General features: G+C 37.3%; 1 protein-coding gene across 17 annotated transcripts in view; it reads left to right on the top strand.

Annotated features, from left to right (window-relative positions):
* Window positions 1–245: 245 nt before the first annotated feature.
* dnm1a (dynamin 1a) overlaps window positions 246–20,481 on the top strand; it is a gene marked incomplete at its 3' end in the record, with an annotated part of 107,158 nt that continues 86,922 nt past the window's right edge. For 13 of the 17 annotated variants that reach the window (XR_013821295.1, XR_013821296.1, XR_013821297.1 and 10 more), the window contains exon 1: window positions 269–676. Coding sequence is in view for 9 of the 17 variants with exons in the window: in XM_079871907.1 (XP_079728033.1) it covers window positions 516–676 (161 nt within the window). Of the gene's footprint in view, window positions 677–20,481 lie in introns of all 17 variants that reach the window. The other 4 variants (XM_079871912.1, XM_079871910.1, XM_079871909.1 and 1 more) reach the window with 2 other exon arrangements.

Genomic DNA, 20,481 nt, shown 5'->3' with positions numbered 1-20,481 from the left:
TGGATGGACAGATAGATGGATGGATGGATAAATAGATATAGATAGATAGATAGAGGTATGGATGTATGGATGGACAGACAGATAGACAGATAGATAGATAGATAGATAGATAGATAGATAGATAGATAGATAGATAGATAGATAGATAGATAGATGGATGGATGGACTGATAGATGGATGGACGGATAGATAAACTAATCACGGGAGTGAAATCACATTAAAATTGTTTTAACTTTAACAAGCGCGCTCACTAGCGGGAGAACACGGTGCTGCAGCTCGTGCCCGCGCGCGCGCTCACTGAGAGAAAAGCAGCTCATCATCATCTCAGAAGGACTGCAGACACTAACACGCACACACACACACACAGATAAAGCGAGAGAGAGACAGAATAACTCAATGCCGAAATAAGACCCGTCCTGAAAGCGTGATCGCGCGCGAGAGAGATAGATACAGATACAGAATAAATCAATGCCGAAATTCACTTGAAACACATTCATTCATTGCCGGTCATCGCGATGGGGAACCGGGGGATGGAGGATCTGATTCCTCTGGTCAACCGAATGCAAGATGCGTTCGCCGCCATCGGTCAGAACGCGAACCTGGACCTGCCGCAGATCGCGGTGGTGGGCGGACAAAGCGCCGGGAAAAGCTCCGTGCTCGAGAACTTCGTGGGGAAGTAAGTCGTTCATGCATTATAATCATATGCAGCACCTAATAACATACAATAATAAAGCAGTATCAATCTTATATTCCAGCTCAGTCATGCATCAATGATATGCAAAGGTCATTGTGAAGATGATAACCTTTAAGTGTTATTGAGGCATGATGGAGGATCATACAATCACCAGCCATTTTCACAACAACACATCTAAATCTAGTTACATAATCCCCCTCAATAGTCATTCATAGTCTATTCTTCAATATGCATTAGTGCATCATCATCATTAGTGAAATCTGTGATGATGATGATAATAATAATAATGCACAAGCTCAGAAGCCATAATAGAAATACTGTGTGAAAGATGGATGCTGATGCAGATTCACCTTTGTGTTGCCGGAGCTTCAACCTGCACAAGGCAGATAATAATGAGCTGAGATTATGCATAAGCAATTAAACATAACAATTATCTGCCCTTTTATTATGGAGACATTCTCTAAAGTTGCATGGCACTGTTTCAATATAAAAACAGAAAACATTTGATTTCATGCATGCAACAACAACAACAATCCTCATTAGCAGTGTTTACTAGCTAATTAAACCTCTTAAAGCGTGTTTGTGCTCCAGACATGAACTATTCCTCAAATCTCCTACTAAGTGTTCAGATGCACCATTTTCACCTGCTAGACCAGAAAGCAAGTGGAAAAAACCCTACAGATACACATTAAAGGCCTGAGTCACATCCAGAGATGTGACATCCTAGCAACACCCTAGCAACCTAGAACATCTTAGCAACGCCCTAGCAACCACCCACAACATTCAAGCATCATGGTGGTGTTTTAGCTAATGTAAAATGTCTCATCATGGAGCACAAACTCAGAAAACAGGCATAATTATCTTAAGCTTTTCAGTGTGTGGCATTATAAATATTGAGAAGGACGATGCCACATTATATTATGTAGGTAAAGTCTGAAACGTGATGCTGTTTCTGAGGATATATTGGTGATTGACAGGTTTTAATCAACATTAGCATTGCTCAGAACTGGCAGCCCTCACATCACATAATATCAACACTGAAATAAATGTGTTGCACTGACTTGACTGCCAGTGTTTTTGGACTGTATATTAAATCTGGAGGGGGAATATTTTTGGTTGTGTGTGTGTGTGTGTGTGTGTGTCTAAGTCTTATGCTGCATGATTCAGCAACTCTTGCTGCTGACGGAAGTCGTGTGTGAGGCACTGATGCTGTCAGAGAGCCACATAACACAGCACAATTAACTAGATTTGTGCATTTTAATTTAATTTTGCCAGTGGAATATGATCCCATTTAGTTCTAGTTACTGATTTCATGGACCTGATCGTGAAGAACTTTCTGTGGCAGCTTATGTAATTATATTGTATATTATATGTATATTAACCTATGTCAGTGCAGTAATTTGCCATTTTATATTTTTAATTCAATGCAAAAGGACTGGATCCCCTAAGTTAGACGGATCATGACATTCAAGGACAACATGTTCATTGACATTCACAGAAAACAAATGTATATGTGGAAAAACTATTATTTTTTACACTCATTCTGAGCCTCTGTCTGTAATGATCAGTTTTTAAGGCGCGGCTCCTTTAAGGCTTGTCAGTAAACGCCACTGTTGTCGTTGCAGAGGAAACAGTATCAACGTCAACTCACTATTGAAAACATTATCCATATAAAACCATAATTTACAGACAGCATTATGAAATCATTTACTCAGGGCTTGTGATGCATTTTATTATAATCTCAACACACATCTGTATACTGTATCAGTGTAGACAGCGTCAGTCATTATAATCTGAACGCACATCTGTATACTGTATCAGTGTAGACAGCGTCAGTCATTATAATATGAACACACATCTGTATACTGTATCAGTGTAGACAGCGTCAGTCATTATAATATGAACACACATCTGTATACTGTATCAGTGTAGACAGCGTCAGTCATTATAATATGAACACACATCTGTATACTGTATCAGTGTAGACAGCGTCAGTCATTATAATCTGAACGCACATCTGTATACTGTATCAGTGTAGACAGCATCTGTCATTATAATCTGAACACACATCTGTATACTGAATCAGTGTAGACAGCGTCAGTCATTATAATCTAAACACACATCTGTATACTGTATCAGTGTAGACAGCGTCAGTCATTATAATCTAAACACACATCTGTATACTGTATCAGTGTAGACAGCGTCAGTCATTATAATCTGAACACACATCTGTATACTGTATCAGTGTAGACAGCGTCAGTCATTATAATATGAATACACATCTGTATACTGTATCAGTGTAGACAGCATCTGTCATTATAATATGAACACACATCTGTATACTGTATCAGTGTAGACAGCATCTGTCATTATAATCTGAACACACATCTGTATACTGTATCAGTGTAGACAGCGTCAGTCATTATAATCTGAACACACATCTGTATACTGTATCAGTGTAGACAGCGTCAGTCATTATAATCTGAACACACATCTGTATACTGTATCAGTGTAGACAGCATCAGTCATTATAATCTGAACGCACATCTGTATACTGTATCAGTGTAGACAGCATCAGTCATTATAATCTGAACACACGTCTGTATACTGAATCAGTGTAGACAGCGTCAGTCATTATAATCTGAACACACATCTGTATACTGTATCAGTGTATCAGCGTCAGTCATTATAATCTAAACACACATCTGTATACTGTATCAGTGTAGACAGCGTCAGTCATTATAATCTGAACACACATCTGTATACTGAATCAGTGTAGACAGTCAGTCATTATAATCTGAACACACATCTGTATACTGTATCAGTGTAGACAGCGTCAGTCATTATAATCTGAACACACATCTGTATACTGTATCAGTGTAGACAGTCAGTCATTATAATCTGAACACACATCTGTATACTGTATCAGTGTAGACAGCGTCAGTCATTATAATCTGAACACACATCTGTATACTGTATCAGTGTAGACAGCGTCAGTCATTATAATCTAAACACACATCTGTATACTGTATCAGTGTATCAGCGTCAGTCATTATCATCTGAACACACATCTGTATACTGTATCAGTGTAGACAGCGTCAGTCATTATAATCTGAACACACATCTGTATACTGTATCAGTGTAGACAGCGTCAGTCATTATAATCTGAACACACATCTGTATACTGTATCAGTGTATCAGCGTCAGTCATTATCATCTGAACACACATCTGTATACTGTATCAGTGTAGACAGCGTCAGTCATTATAATCTGAACACACATCTGTATACTGTATCAGTGTATCAGCGTCAGTCATTATCATCTGAACACACATCTGTATACTGTATCAGTGTAGACAGCGTCAGTCATTATAATCTGAACACACATCTGTATACTGTATCAGTGTATCAGAGTCAGTCATTATAATCTGAACACACATCTGTATACTGTATCAGTGTATCAGAGTCAGTCATTATAATCTGAACACACATCTGTATACTGACGCACATCTGTATACTGTATCAGTGTATCAGCGTCAGTCATTATAATCTGAACACACATCTGTATACTGACGCACATCTGTATACTGTATCAGTGTAGACAGTGTCAGTCATTATAATCTGAACACACATCTGTATACTGTATCAGTGTATCAGAGTCAGTCATTATAATCTGAACACACATCTGTATACTGTATCAGTGTAGACAGCGTCAGTCATTATAATCTGAACACACATCTGTATACTGTATCAGTGTAGACAGCGTCAGTCATTATAATCTGAACGCACATCTGTATACTGTATCAGTGTAGACAGCGTCAGTCATTATAATCTGAACGCACATCTGTATACTGTATCAGTGTAGACAGCATCTGTCATTATAATCTGAACACACATCTGTATACTGAATCAGTGTAGACAGCGTCAGTCATTATAATCTAAACACACATCTGTATACTGTATCAGTGTAGACAGCGTCAGTCATTATAATATGAATACACATCTGTATACTGTATCAGTGTAGACAGCATCTGTCATTATAATATGAACACACATCTGTATACTGTATCAGTGTAGACAGCATCTGTCATTATAATCTGAACACACATCTGTATACTGTATCAGTGTAGACAGCGTCAGTCATTATAATCTGAACACACATCTGTATACTGTATCAGTGTAGACAGCGTCAGTCATTATAATCTGAACACACATCTGTATACTGTATCAGTGTAGACAGCATCAGTCATTATAATCTGAACGCACATCTGTATACTGTATCAGTGTAGACAGCATCAGTCATTATAATCTGAACACACGTCTGTATACTGAATCAGTGTAGACAGCGTCAGTCATTATAATCTGAACACACATCTGTATACTGTATCAGTGTATCAGCGTCAGTCATTATAATCTAAACACACATCTGTATACTGTATCAGTGTAGACAGCGTCAGTCATTATAATCTGAACACACATCTGTATACTGAATCAGTGTAGACAGTCAGTCATTATAATCTGAACACACATCTGTATACTGTATCAGTGTAGACAGCGTCAGTCATTATAATCTGAACACACATCTGTATACTGTATCAGTGTAGACAGTCAGTCATTATAATCTGAACACACATCTGTATACTGTATCAGTGTAGACAGCGTCAGTCATTATAATCTGAACACACATCTGTATACTGTATCAGTGTAGACAGCGTCAGTCATTATAATCTAAACACACATCTGTATACTGTATCAGTGTATCAGCGTCAGTCATTATCATCTGAACACACATCTGTATACTGTATCAGTGTAGACAGCGTCAGTCATTATAATCTGAACACACATCTGTATACTGTATCAGTGTAGACAGCGTCAGTCATTATAATCTGAACACACATCTGTATACTGTATCAGTGTAGACAGCGTCAGTCATTATAATCTAAACACACATCTGTATACTGTATCAGTGTATCAGCGTCAGTCATTATCATCTGAACACACATCTGTATACTGTATCAGTGTAGACAGCGTCAGTCATTATAATCTGAACACACATCTGTATACTGTATCAGTGTAGACAGCGTCAGTCATTATAATCTGAACACACATCTGTATACTGTATCAGTGTATCAGTGTCAGTCATTATCATCTGAACACACATCTGTATACTGTATCAGTGTATCAGCGTCAGTCATTATCATCTGAACACACATCTGTATACTGTATCAGTGTAGACAGCGTCAGTCATTATAATCTGAACACACATCTGTATACTGTATCAGTGTATCAGCGTCAGTCATTATAATCTGAACGCACATCTGTATACTGTATCAGTGTAGACAGCGTCAGTCATTATAATCTGAACACACATCTGTATACTGTATCAGTGTAGACAGCGTCAGTCATTATAATCTGAACACACATCTGTATACTGTATCAGTGTATCAGCGTCAGTCATTATCATCTGAACACACATCTGTATACTGTATCAGTGTAGACAGCGTCAGTCATTATAATCTGAACACACATCTGTATACTGTATCAGTGTATCAGCGTCAGTCATTATCATCTGAACACACATCTGTATACTGTATCAGTGTAGACAGCGTCAGTCATTATAATCTGAACACACATCTGTATACTGTATCAGTGTAGACAGCGTCAGTCATTATAATCTGAACACACATCTGTATACTGTATCAGTGTATCAGCGTCAGTCATTATAATCTGAACACACATCTGTATACTGTATCAGTGTATCAGCGTCAGTCATTATCATCTGAACACACATCTGTATACTGTATCAGTGTAGACAGCGTCAGTCATTATAATCTGAACACACATCTGTATACTGTATCAGTGTATCAGAGTCAGTCATTATAATCTGAACACACATCTGTATACTGTATCAGTGTATCAGAGTCAGTCATTATAATCTGAACACACATCTGTATACTGACGCACATCTGTATACTGTATCAGTGTATCAGCGTCAGTCATTATAATCTGAACACACATCTGTATACTGACGCACATCTGTATACTGTATCAGTGTAGACAGTGTCAGTCATTATAATCTGAACACACATCTGTATACTGTATCAGTGTATCAGAGTCAGTCATTATAATCTGAACACACATCTGTATACTGTATCAGTGTAGACAGCGTCAGTCATTATAATCTGAACACACATCTGTATACTGTATCAGTGTAGACAGCGTCAGTCATTATAATCTGAACGCACATCTGTATACTGTATCAGTGTAGACAGCGTCAGTCATTATAATCTGAACACACATCTGTATACTGTATCAGTGTAGACAGCGTCAGTCATTATAATCTGAACACACATCTGTATACTGTATCAGTGTAGACAGCGTCAGTCATTATAATCTGAACACACATCTGTATACTGTATCAGTGTAGACAGCGTCAGTCATTATAATCTGAACACACATCTGTATACTGTATCAGTGTAGACAGCGTCAGTCATTATAATCTGAACACACATCTGTATACTGTATCAGTGTAGACAGCGTCAGTCATTATAATCTGAACACACATCTGTATACTGTATCAGTGTATCAGCGTCAATCATTATAATCTGAACACACATCTGTATACTGTATCAGTGTAGACAGCGTCAGTCATTATAATCTGAACACACATCTGTATACTGTATCAGTGTAGACAGCATCAGTCATTATAATCTGAACACACATCTGTATACTGTATCAGTGTAGACAGCGTCAGTCATTATAATCTGAACACACATCTGTATACTGTATCAGTGTAGACAGCGTCAGTCATTATAATCTGAACACACATCTGTATACTGTATCAGTGTAGACAGCGTCAGTCATTATAATCTGAACACACATCTGTATACTGTATCAGTGTAGACAGCATCAGTCATTATAATCTGAACACACATCTGTATACTGTATCAGTGTAGACAGCATCAGTCATTATAATCTGAACACACATCTGTATACTGTATCACTGTAGACAGCGTCAGTCATTATAATCTGAACACACATCTGTATACTGTATCAGTGTAGACAGCGTCAGTCATTATCATCTGAACACACATCTGTATACTGTATCAGTGTAGACAGCGTCAGTCATTATAATCTGAACACACATCTGTATACTGTATCAGTGTAGACAGCGTCAGTCATTATAATCTGAACACACATCTGTATACTGTATCAGTGTAGACAGTGTCAGTCATTATAATCTGAACACACATCTGTATACTGTATCAGTGTAGACAGCGTCAGTCATTATAATCTGAACACACATCTGTATACTGTATCAGTGTAGACAGCGTCAGTCATTATCATCTGAACACACATCTGTATACTGTATCAGTGTATCAGCGTCAATCATTATAATCTGAACACACATCTGTATACTGTATCAGTGTAGACAGCGTCAGTCATTATAATCTGAACACACATCTGTATACTGTATCAGTGTAGACAGCGTCAGTCATTATCATCTGAACACACATCTGTATACTGTATCAGTGTAGACAGCATCTGTCATTATAATCTGAACACACATCTGTATACTGTATCAGTGTAGACAGCATCTGTCATTATAATCTGAACACACATCTGTATACTGTATCAGTGTATCAGCGTCAATCATTATAATCTGAACATACATCTGTATACTGATGCACATCTGTATACTGTATCAGTGTGTCAGAGTCAGTCATTATAATCTGAACACACATCTGTGTACAGTATCAGTGTATCAGCGTCAGTCATTATAATCTGAACACACATCTGTATACTGTATCAGTGTATCAGAGTCAGTCATTATAATCTGAACACACATCCGTATACAGTATCAGTGTATACGTATGTATACTGTATCAGTGTAGACAGAGTCAGTCATTATCATCTGAACACACATCTGTATACTGAATCAGTGTATCAGCGTCAGTCATTATAATCTGAACGCACATCTGTATACTGTATCAGTGTAGACAGCATCAGTCATTATAATCTGAACACACATCTGTATACTGTATCAGTGTAGACAGCGTCACTCATTATAATCTGAACACTTATCTGTATACTAACGCACATCTGTATACTGTATCAGTGTATCAGCGTCAATCATTATAATCTGAACACACATCTGTATACTGTATCAGTGTAGACGGTGTCAGTCATTATAATCTGAACACACATCTGTATACTGTATCAGTGTATCAGAGTCAGTCATAATCTGAACACACATCTGTATACTGTATCAGTGTAGACAGCATCTGTCATTATAATCTGAACGCACATCTGTATACTGTATCAGTGTAGACAGCCGCGTATCAGAGTCAGTCATTATAATCTGAACACACATCTGTATACTGTATCAGTGTATCAGCGTCAATCATTATAATCTGAACACACATCTGTATACTGTATCAGTATATCAGCGTCAGTTATTATAGTCTGAACACACATCTGTATACTGTATCAGTGTATCAGCGTCAATCATTATAATCTGAACACACATCTGTATACTGTATCAGTGTATCAGCGTCAGTCATTTTAATCTGAACACACATCTGTATACTGTATCAGTGTAGACAGCGTCAGTCATTATCATCTGAACACATCTGTATACTGTATCAGTGTATCAGCGTCAATCATTATAATCTGAACACACATCTGTATACTGTATCAGTGTATCAGCGTCAGTCATTATAGTCTGAACACACATCTGTATACTGTATCAGTGTAGACAGCGTCAGTCATTATAATCTGAACACACATCTGTATACTGTATCAGTGTAGACAGCGTCAGTCATTATAATATGAATACACATCTGTATACTGTATCAGTGTATCAGCGTCAGTCATTATAGTCTGAACACACATCTGTGTACTGTATCAGTGTAGACAGCGTCAGTCATTATAATCTGAACGCACATCTGTATACTGTATCAGTGTAGACAGCGTCAGTCATTATAATCTGAACACACATCTGTATACTGTATCAGTGTATCAGCGTCAATCATTATAATCTGAACACATCTGTATACTGTATCAGTGTAGACAGCGTCAGTCATTATAATCTGAACACACATCTGTATACTGACGCACATCTGTATACTGTATCAGTGTATCAGAGTCAGTCATTATAGTCTGAACACACATCTGTATACTGTATCAATGTATCAGCGTCAGTCATTATAATCTGAACGCACATCTGTATACTGTATCAGTGTAGACAGTGTCAGTCATTATAATCTGAACACACATCTGTATACTGTATCAATGTATCAGCATCAGTCATTATAATCTGAACGCACATCTGTATACTGTATCAGTGTAGACAGTGTCAGTCATTATAATCTGAACACACATCTGTATACTGTATCAATGTATCAGCGTCAGTCATTATAATCTGAACACACATCTGTATATTGTATCAGTGTAGACAGCGTCAGTCATTATAATCTGAACACACATCTGTATACTGTATCAGTGTAGACAGCGTTAGTCATTATAATCTGAACACACATCTGTATACTGAATCAGTGTAGACAGCGTCAGTCATTATAATCTGAACGCACATCTGTATACTGTATCAGTGTATCAGCGTCAGTCATTATAATCTGAACACACATCTGTATACTGTATCAGCTCAGACAGTGTCAGTCATTATAATCTGAACGCACATCTGTATACTGTATCAGTGTAGACAGTGTCAGTCATTATAATCTGAACGCACATCTGTATACTGTATCAGTGTAGACAGTGTCAGTCATTATAATCTGAACACACATCTGTATACTGAATCAGTGTAGACAGCGTCAGTCATTATAATCTGAACACACATCTGTATACTGTATCAGTGTAGACAGTATCAGTCATTATAATCTGAACACACATCTGTATACTGTATCAGTGTAGACAGTGTCAGTCATTATAATCTGAACACACATCTGTATACTGAATCAGTGTAGACAGCGTCAGTCATTATAATCTGAACACACATCTGTATACTGTATCAGTGTAGACAGCGTCAGTCATTATAATCTGAACACACATCTGTATACTGTATCAGTGTATCAGAGTCAGTCATTATAATCTGAACGCACATCTGTATACTGTATCAGTGTAGACAGCGTCAGTCATTATAATCTGAACACACATCTGTATACTGAATCAGTGTAGACAGCGTCAGTCATTATAATCTGAACACACATCTGTATACTGTATCAGTGTAGACAGCGTCAGTCATTATAATCTGAACACACATCTGTATACTGTATCAGTGTATCAGTGTCAGTCATTATAATCTGAACGCACATCTGTATACTGTATCAGTGTAGACAGCGTCAGTCATTATAATCTGAACACACATCTGTATACTGTATCAGTGTATCAGAGTCAGTCATTATAATCTGAACGCACATCTGTATACTGTATCAGTGTAGACAGCGTCAGTCATTATAATCTGAACACACATCTGTATACTGTATCAGTGTAGACAGCATCTGTCATTATAATCTGAACACACATCTGTATACTGTATCAGTGTATCAGAGTCAGTCATTATAATCTGAACGCACATCTGTATACTGTATCAGTGTAGACAGCGTCAGTCATTATAATCTGAACGCACATCTGTATACTGTATCAGTGTATCAGAGTCAGTCATTATAATCTGAATGCACATCTGTATACTGTATCAGTGTATCAGAGTCAGTCATTATAATCTGAACGCACATCTGTATACTGTATCAGTGTAGACAGCGTCAGTCATTATAATCTGAACACACATCTGTATACTGTATCAGTGTAGACAGCGTCAGTCATTATAATCTGAACACACATCTGTATACTGTATCAGTGTAGACAGCGTCAGTCATTATAATCTGAACACACATCTGTATACTGTATCAGTGTAGACAGCGTCAGTCATTATAATCTGAACACACATCTGTATACTGTATCAGTGTATCAGGGTCAGTCATTATAATCTGAACGCACATCTGTATACTGTATCAGTGTAGACAGCATCAGTCATTATAATCTGAACACACATCTGTATACTGTATCAGTGTATCAGCATCAGTCATTATAATCTGAACGCACATCTGTATACTGTATCAGTGTAGACAGCGTCAGTCATTATAATCTGAACACACATCTGTATACTGTATCAGTGTATCAGCGTCAATCATTATAATCTGAACACACATCTGTATACTGTATCAGTGTAGACAGCGTCAGTCATTATAATCTGAACGCACATCTGTATACTGTATCAGTGTAGACAGCGTCAGTCATTATAATCTGAACACACATCTGTATACTGTATCAGTGTAGACAGCGTCAGTCATTATAATCTGAACACACATCTGTATACTGTATCAGTGTATCAGCGTCAGTCATTATAATCTAAACACATCTGTATACTGTATCAGTGTAGACAGCGTCAGTCATTATGATCTGAACACACATCTGTATACTGTATCAGTGTATCAGAGTCAGTCATTATAATCTGAACGCACATCTGTATACTGTATCAGTGTAGACAGCGTCAGTCATTATAATCTGAACACACATCTGTATACTGTATCAGTGTAGACAGCATCAGTCATTATAATCTGAACACACATCTGTATACTGTATCAGTGTAGACAGCATCTGTCATTATAATCTGAACACACATCTGTATACTGAATCAGTGTAGACAGCGTCAGTCATTATAATCTGAACACACATCTGTATACTGTATCAGTGTATCAGCGTCAGTCATTATAATCTGAACACACATCTGTATACTGTATCAGTGTAGACAGCGTCAGTCATTATAATCTGAACACACATCTGTATACTGTATCAGTGTAGACAGCGTCAGTCATTATAATCTGAACACACATCTGTATACTGTATCAGTGTATCAGCGTCAGTCATTATAATCTAAACACATCTGTATACTGTATCAGTGTAGACAGCGTCAGTCATTATAATCTGAACACACATCTGTATACTGTATCAGTGTATCAGAGTCAGTCATTATAATCTGAACGCACATCTGTATACTGTATCAGTGTAGACAGCATCAGTCATTATAATCTGAACACACATCTGTATACTGTATCAGTGTAGACAGCATCTGTCATTATAATCTGAACACACATCTGTATACTGAATCAGTGTAGACAGCATCAGTCATTATAATCTGAACACACATCTGTATACTGTATCAGTGTAGACAGCATCTGTCATTATAATCTGAACACACATCTGTATACTGAATCAGTGTAGACAGCGTCAGTCATTATAATCTGAACACACATCTGTATACTGTATCAGTGTATCAGCGTCAGTCATTATAATCTGAACACACATCTGTATACTGTATCAGTGTAGACAGCGTCAGTCATTATAATCTGAACACACATCTGTATACTGTATCAGTGTAGACAGCGTCAGTCATTATAATCTAAACACACATCTGTATACTGAATCAGTGTATCAGCGTCAGTCATTATAATCTGAACACACATCTGTATACTGTATCAGTGTAGACAGCGTCACTCATTATAATCTGAACACACATCTGTATACTGTATCAGTGTAGACAGCGTCAGTCATTATAATCTGAACACACATGTGACATCACAGTTTGACATCACAGATCCCGCTATATTCAAATGAGCCATTTTTGGAGCTTGATTAAAGGGTTACTTCACCTCTGGAAAGATGAATGTGTATTTAAAATGGGTCTTTTATGTAGAAGAAATGTGAAATTATTTTTGAATTTGGAGCTTTCTAGACTGAGAAAGATTTTTGGCTCATGTGGATGAAAGACAACAACTCCCAGAATTCACTTGCTTCGCTGCTCTACGAGGCCACTCCCATGCCACGCCTACCAGTAAGAGCGCAGTTAAACAACAAGGTTAGGCTGCTAGTGAGTCTCCATGACGAGTCTGCCCGGGATTTCGAGATCGCCCTAAATGTCCGGGATTTGGCTTTTGCGTTCTACAGTCGCCATTCATTATGTTTACTGTGGCGAGCAGGACGAGGCTGAGGGCCGTGGGAGAACGGCGCGAGGCCGGTGGCGTGATTACTGATGACCGACACCTGTGAGACGCACCGGTCTCGTATCTCTCATGGAGGAGCGGGAAAACGCACATCAACCGATCACTTGTTTAGCGTTCATGTAAACACTACATTCAGATTCACCAATCGGAATGAACTCAGTTAGATTGAAACAAAAGGTGTGCATGTAAACATTGAATGGCGACTGTGGAAAGCAAAAGCCGAATCCCGGACATTTTGGATGATCTCGACGGCTGGATATGTCCGGGAAAAAGAGGATGGTAACCCCTACTACTCAGCTTTCTCCACAGAACAAGAGCCTGCTAGCTTAGCTTCCAAAGAAAGACGGCTGACACTGTTTGTACATTCTGTGAGTGAGATCGCCCTATGGGCGGGTTGAGAACATGCGGGACAGCGCCTCCTACTGGCTGTAGTCTCTCGCCTCTGGACAAAAAATCCTCCGATGACACAAAATGACGATTTTTGTGTCATCAGAGGATTTTTCCAGACAAAAAATACATAAATCTCTCGTCTCAGGGTGATATGAGGATGGAAAGCACGGTAGTTTGAAAATACTACAGGTTTTCTACTGATACAAAGCTTAATGCTAAATGCTGAAGTATCCCTTTAAATAAGTGCTTATCTGACAGCATGATTTCATAATGTTTTGTCTGTAAATTACAGTTTTATATGAATAATGTTTTCAATAGTGAGTGGGCGTTGATACTGTTTCCTTTGCAATGACGTTAGCCAATCACAACACTGGCATTTACTTTCAAGCCTTAAAGGAGCCACGCCTTAAAAACTGATGATTTCAGACAGAGGCTCAGAATGAGTGTTAAAAATAATAGTTTTTCCTCATATATATGGTGTTTTGTGCAAAAAAACGTAACATTATAAGTGAACCTCAAGGAACATATTAAAATAAACAAAAAAAATCCATGTCATGACCCCTTTAAACGCACAAAAACCTCTTAGATGTCAAAAGATCAAGGCAAATTTGATTTCTCATGTCATGACCCCTTTAGTTTTTTTGGTCCTCATGAAGGATCAGGATTTTAGATACGGACGCCTTGCAGATGGTGAGAAGAAGCACAATCTGCTATTTAAATCTGGCAAAATTAACATCATTAACTCTACACTATTTTAACAAAAGCCTCTTCCTATATTTAGACCTCGAGTCAAACAGACTCTGCAATTATCCTGCGGGAGTTCGTTGTTCAAAATCTGGAATGCCTCGCAAATCCTGGAAAACTACTAATTACATCTAAATAAAGATGCTGTGTTATTCAGCACAGGAACAATAAGGGACTAAACCTCTAAATAAACCTAAATAATAAAGTTATATTTAGTGTAAATGACCGAGATGCCACGGATGTTGTTTGTCATCTCTGCAGCGTTATTATAGTCAAGCAACATTTCTAATTTTATTTAGTTTAACCTCTAAATATAAAATTTATAGACGTGTTTAAAAAAAAAAAACTAATCAAAAATTACAAAAATACAACAAAATTGCTAAAAGTTTAACTAAAATTAAAATGAAACCAGAAAATTATATATGTATATATATAAATACATATATATAAAACTAGAATAGTATATTATATTATTATAGTTTAAAAATAACACTGCATCTCCATCATGTTCAAAAATATTCATAGAACAATTTAGTCCCAGAATAAACAGTTTTCAGTGATTACAGCATATTTTCTCTTTAATCTTAGTGATTTTTGAGTATATATTGCCTTGAAAAAAAAGATAAAACTGCTAATTTAACAAAAGTTGGCATCTATAACGGGGCGTGTTGTCACAACGGGACTCTACAAATATATATAAGACATTTACGCAAAAACAGTAAAATGGTTATGAATCTCAAAACTAAGAAACAGAAAATATATAAAAGGTAACATACAAAAATATTAAGGCATTGTTTTGGCTTCAGAAATCATGAACTGCACAAAATTACAAACAAAAACAAATGTGACAAAACACCTACAATTATTATTATTTTTATTATTTTTAAATCCTCATTTACTGAAAACACAGTTCAAGTTTTCAGAAACAAACAAGGTAGCACTTTATGAGGTCTCATTTGTTTCCAGTAGTTAATGCATTAAAAACTAACATGACCTAACAATGTGCAATATTTTCATAATTATGCAACCTCTGTTCATGTTAGTTGTGCATTATTTTTAAAGTATGAACCAGACAAGACTTAGATGAACTAGATGAAGTGATGTGCATAAGTTTATGTGTGTTTCATGAACACATTCACACACACTGCTCTTCTGCGTTTGTAATCTGTCGGCCTTGTTTAAGCTGTTGATCCTTTTTACTTTTAATAGAAACAGTCGGTCTTATGTTTGCATAAGTTGATGCATTGGTTGCATTGCTTTTTGTCATGGTGATGCAGTGTCTGTGTGCTTTGGGTGTAGTCTTCCACAAACAAACAAACAAAAAACCCGCAATTTGTCTCATCAAAGCATTTTTTGCTGCAACAAGCACAAAAAAACTCTCGAATGGACTGTTATATTGATATGATTTCTATAATATCCAATAGGGAGCATTGAAATGAAAACGGAGATCTGTAGTGTTTGCCTGTGCAGAGTTCACTGGCACAATAGAGTGCATTAGCGCTCGCCTCCTTTTTCCGCGGCGCTGGATCCGGAAGTATTTTTCCATTCATTTCTCCCATAGGGATTTAAAAGAAGTCCTTGTTAAAGCATTATAAACTTTGATTTGAAGCAAACATTTTTTTAGAAAATCGGACAAAAAATCAAAGGTTTAAGACTGTGAACTTAACAGCTTTAATGAGGGACTACAAATGACAAAACGATGGAGAAATATAAAACTACTCATTTACAAATGTTGATTATATATATAAAAAAACAATATATTTTAAGTGTATTGCAAAATATGCATAAATATACAAACATTTCAGCATTTTGAGAGCGTAGAAAGATTAACTTGATTATGTCATACGGGAGTGGGCGGAGCTAACGAGATCTTTTGGCGCATGTTGCTTTCTTCAACTCTAATTTTCTGTACAGCATCATGGGTAATGTAGTTTATTATAACATGATTATTTAATAACTGTAATAATGTGGGCTTCAACAGAAGCAAATATCTTAGATTAACAACCTAATAGCTCACAGTAGAGCTGTCTTTAACGTCCCCCTGTGGTGTAAATCCAGCTTTTAATGTTGTTTATGTGTCTATGTGGTGTTTTTAATGTGCTTTAAGACAAAGCATGTGTAAGTTCATAAGTCGACAGCATTGCTGAGTATTTCCTCCTTAAAACTGCAGTGAACCAAAGACAGTCTCAAAAACACGCTTTGAAATCGCTGGTGTTTCTGACGTCACAAACTACCTTGTAACCAATCAGATCAACGTGTGATCGCCAACCAGTGGATCTCTGAGCTGAGTGAGTGAGTGGAGGCGGGGCTCATTTGCATATTCATAGAAACGCGCATACTAAATGAGGCAAGGGTGTCGAGTTACATTCAAGATATTTTAAGGCAGGAAGACATTTTGAAGGAATTTGAAGGAAAAAACATTTAAATATGTCATTTTAGTGATCAAAGATGAGTTTTAATGGATAAAATGATTGACTACAGGAGGACTAGATAAGGTATCGTTCATAATCAGTTTCCCTATGGAGAAAGTGAATGGAGCTGCACTCTATGCTAGTGTTGTTGGTGGTCGTGTGGTTTCTCGGGTGTTTTGATCTGAGTCTGACGTGACAGTAAAGCTCGAGGTCTGTTTAAAGCGTCATGATGGCGTGTTGGACTGAGACTCGCAGCGATATGAAGTCAGGAACTCAGAGGGTCGGCCTCTCATTGATTTAGGGACGCCGTGTTCTTCGTCCTAATTTGTGAGCAGCAGCGTGACATGAGCTTCAGCGATACGTTTGCTTGGCTTCTGAATATTAACAAACGTTTTCTGCCGAGCTGTAATGAAGTCTTATGAAGGATGATGGATGTGATTTACTCTCTCTCTCTCTCTCTCTCTCTCCGCATGCTTTACGTGTTTCTGAGAGCTTGTCTTCAAACATGCAAGCGTGTGTAATGCTGGGAATTGTAAAGTTGGGTTGTGGCCATAATCATGGTTATTTCAGTCAGTATTGGTTGAGAAAATTATTATTTAACCAGATTTTGACTTTGGAAACATTATGCATGCATTGAATACTGAAAAAAACAGCAACATTTTTTAACAGTGGATTTATATTTAAAACTGAAAAATATAAAAAATTTTATTAATAAATAAAAAAATAACATAAATTAGATTATGCATAATAAATAAAATGTAAATATATACCTATGTTTATTCACTAATATCGATTTAACTGCACAACAAAATTTGAAATAAATGGAGCAACTCCATTGGCTCCTCAAACTGTCAGTCAAACCTCATGACTCCGCCCACAGTTTGGAGCATCTCTGCTTGTTTGCAGTGCAATGGTAAATAAAGAACTGGTTGCTTGAACAAGTACAGTGTTTTTTACTCCAGAAACACTATATAAAGGCTAATGTTTTATGAGAGAACAGTGTCTTAGTCTAGCATTTGTCATCGACTCATTCTCAATACCGCCTTAAATAGCCTGTGAGAAGAAGCACTTCATCTTTAATAACACAAGATTTTATCCAAATGACAGAAAAAGCTGAGCGTCCACACACTGTAGCTACAGTAATCTTTATAATCTATAAGTAGATGAAAACGTAAAGCGATGCTCTCACTGCCTCAGACACGGCCGTTCTAATGACCGATAAAAGACGTGTACGAAATTCTCCAGTCAAAAATCTCCAAACTCCATTTGAAGCTTGATTTAGGTAATATGTTAATAATACTGTATAATGACACATACAAGTGTCTGACCCATATATATAAAGCCATAATATCAACTTTGACAGCGCAGTGTTTAATTATGTAAGAAATGCAGTGTGTTTTTCATTTCCTGAAAAGTATCATTTTTGGAGATACGATGTTTCCGCCAGACAGCGACGATATAAATAAATGCATCATGTAATCTTGATTATCTTGTTTTCATAAGTCAAAATAACTCAACTGAAATTGAAGTTCAGTTAATCAGCCAGCAAACATTAAATGTTCCCGCATCGTTAAACTCGCTGTAGCTGAGAATGTACCGTCCGGGATCTCACAGAATCAGTGTGTGTTGTTTCAGCTCCTGTTTTATTACTATCTAGTGAACGTTTTATCAGCAGGAGAACCATATGTGACCCTGGATCACGTCACCAGTCTCGAGTCTCACGGGTATATCTGTGGCAATATCCAACAATACATTGTATGGGTCAAAATTATCCATTTTTCTTTTATGCCAAAAATCATTAGGATATTAAGTAAAGATCATGTTCCATGAAGATATTTAGTAAATTTCCTACTGTAAATATATAAAACATGTATTTGTGTGAGTGAATGCAGCACAATCGCCAACATAAATGAACAACTTTAAAGGAGATTTTCTCAATGTTTGGATTTTTTTGCTCCCTCAGATTCCAGATTTACAATAGTTGTGTCTCGACCAAATATTGTCCTATCCTAACAAACCACACATCAATGGAAAGCTTATTTATCCAGTGTATAAATCTCAAAACATTGACCCATGTGACTGGTTTTGTGGTGCAGGGTCACATCTGTGTGTTGTTTCAGCACCAAGGACAGCTCCGGTTGTGACTAACACTATGGGCTTTCAGATGTTTCATTCATTTGCACTGTTCAGATCTGTGCACACACACACTGCAAAAGTGCTTTTCTTACTCAGTATTTTTGTCTTGTTTCCAGTCCAAATATCAAAAAATTCTTACATCAAGATGCATTTACTAGATGAGTAAAATGCCATTCGATATTATGTCTTGTTTTCTGGGGTAAATGTGGTAAGAAAATTAATGTTAATTCAAACAGAAACAAGATTATTTTTCTTAGCCGATTGGCAGATCATTTGGCTTGTTTTAAGCTTTTTTGATTTATATTCCCAGAAAACAAGACATAATATCTAATGGAATTTTACTACTTTAGTAAATGCATCTTGATTTAAGAATTTTTAGATATTTGGACTGGAAACAAGTCAAAAACACTGAGTAGCAGTGCAGCAACATAAGGGGCTTTCGCACCGGATAGTTCTAGGAACGGGCCACTAGGATGATTCCCCGAGAACTAATGATTCCTCTAGGAACGTTTTCCTGGTTGAATTCGCACCGCCAGTAGGAACTGTGAAGTGACGTAAGACACGCTTGTTGTTGTGACTTTTATTTTGACGTCGCTGAGAAGGCCAGAGCTCACTGTGCTCACATTCTCCGTGTTCATTAGTTTGCAATCTGTCTAACACGATATTAGATAGAACTGTTGTACATATAAAGTAGACAGTGATGAAGAGTTATTAGCGAATGGCGTGTGTTTGATGTCCAGTGTTGCTGAGCAGAAACACATAATCATGTTTCTCTTGTTCTCCTCAGAGTCGCGTTGGATTTTCTTCTCAGCGTAAAGAATAAGAGCTTCATCTATCACTGTTTTACATGTTTGTAGAGTTAGTTTGTGGAGTAAATATACAGGCTATAATCTGTGTGTTTAGCTTTTTTTTAAAAAAAATGGCGTGTGCTGGTGTTTCACGTGCGTTCGGCCAATCAGCGAACACTACCGTCACTGGAGTTCCTATAGCGCTGGTTTAGACCGACTCTGAAGGAGGAGTAAATTAGT

Source organism: Squalius cephalus, assembly GCF_949319135.1.
Source record: "Squalius cephalus genome assembly, chromosome: 5".
Taxonomy (NCBI): domain Eukaryota; kingdom Metazoa; phylum Chordata; class Actinopteri; order Cypriniformes; family Leuciscidae; genus Squalius; species Squalius cephalus.
The sequence above is the reverse complement of the archived record's forward strand: the minus strand, read 5'-3'. Positions and strand labels throughout refer to the sequence as shown.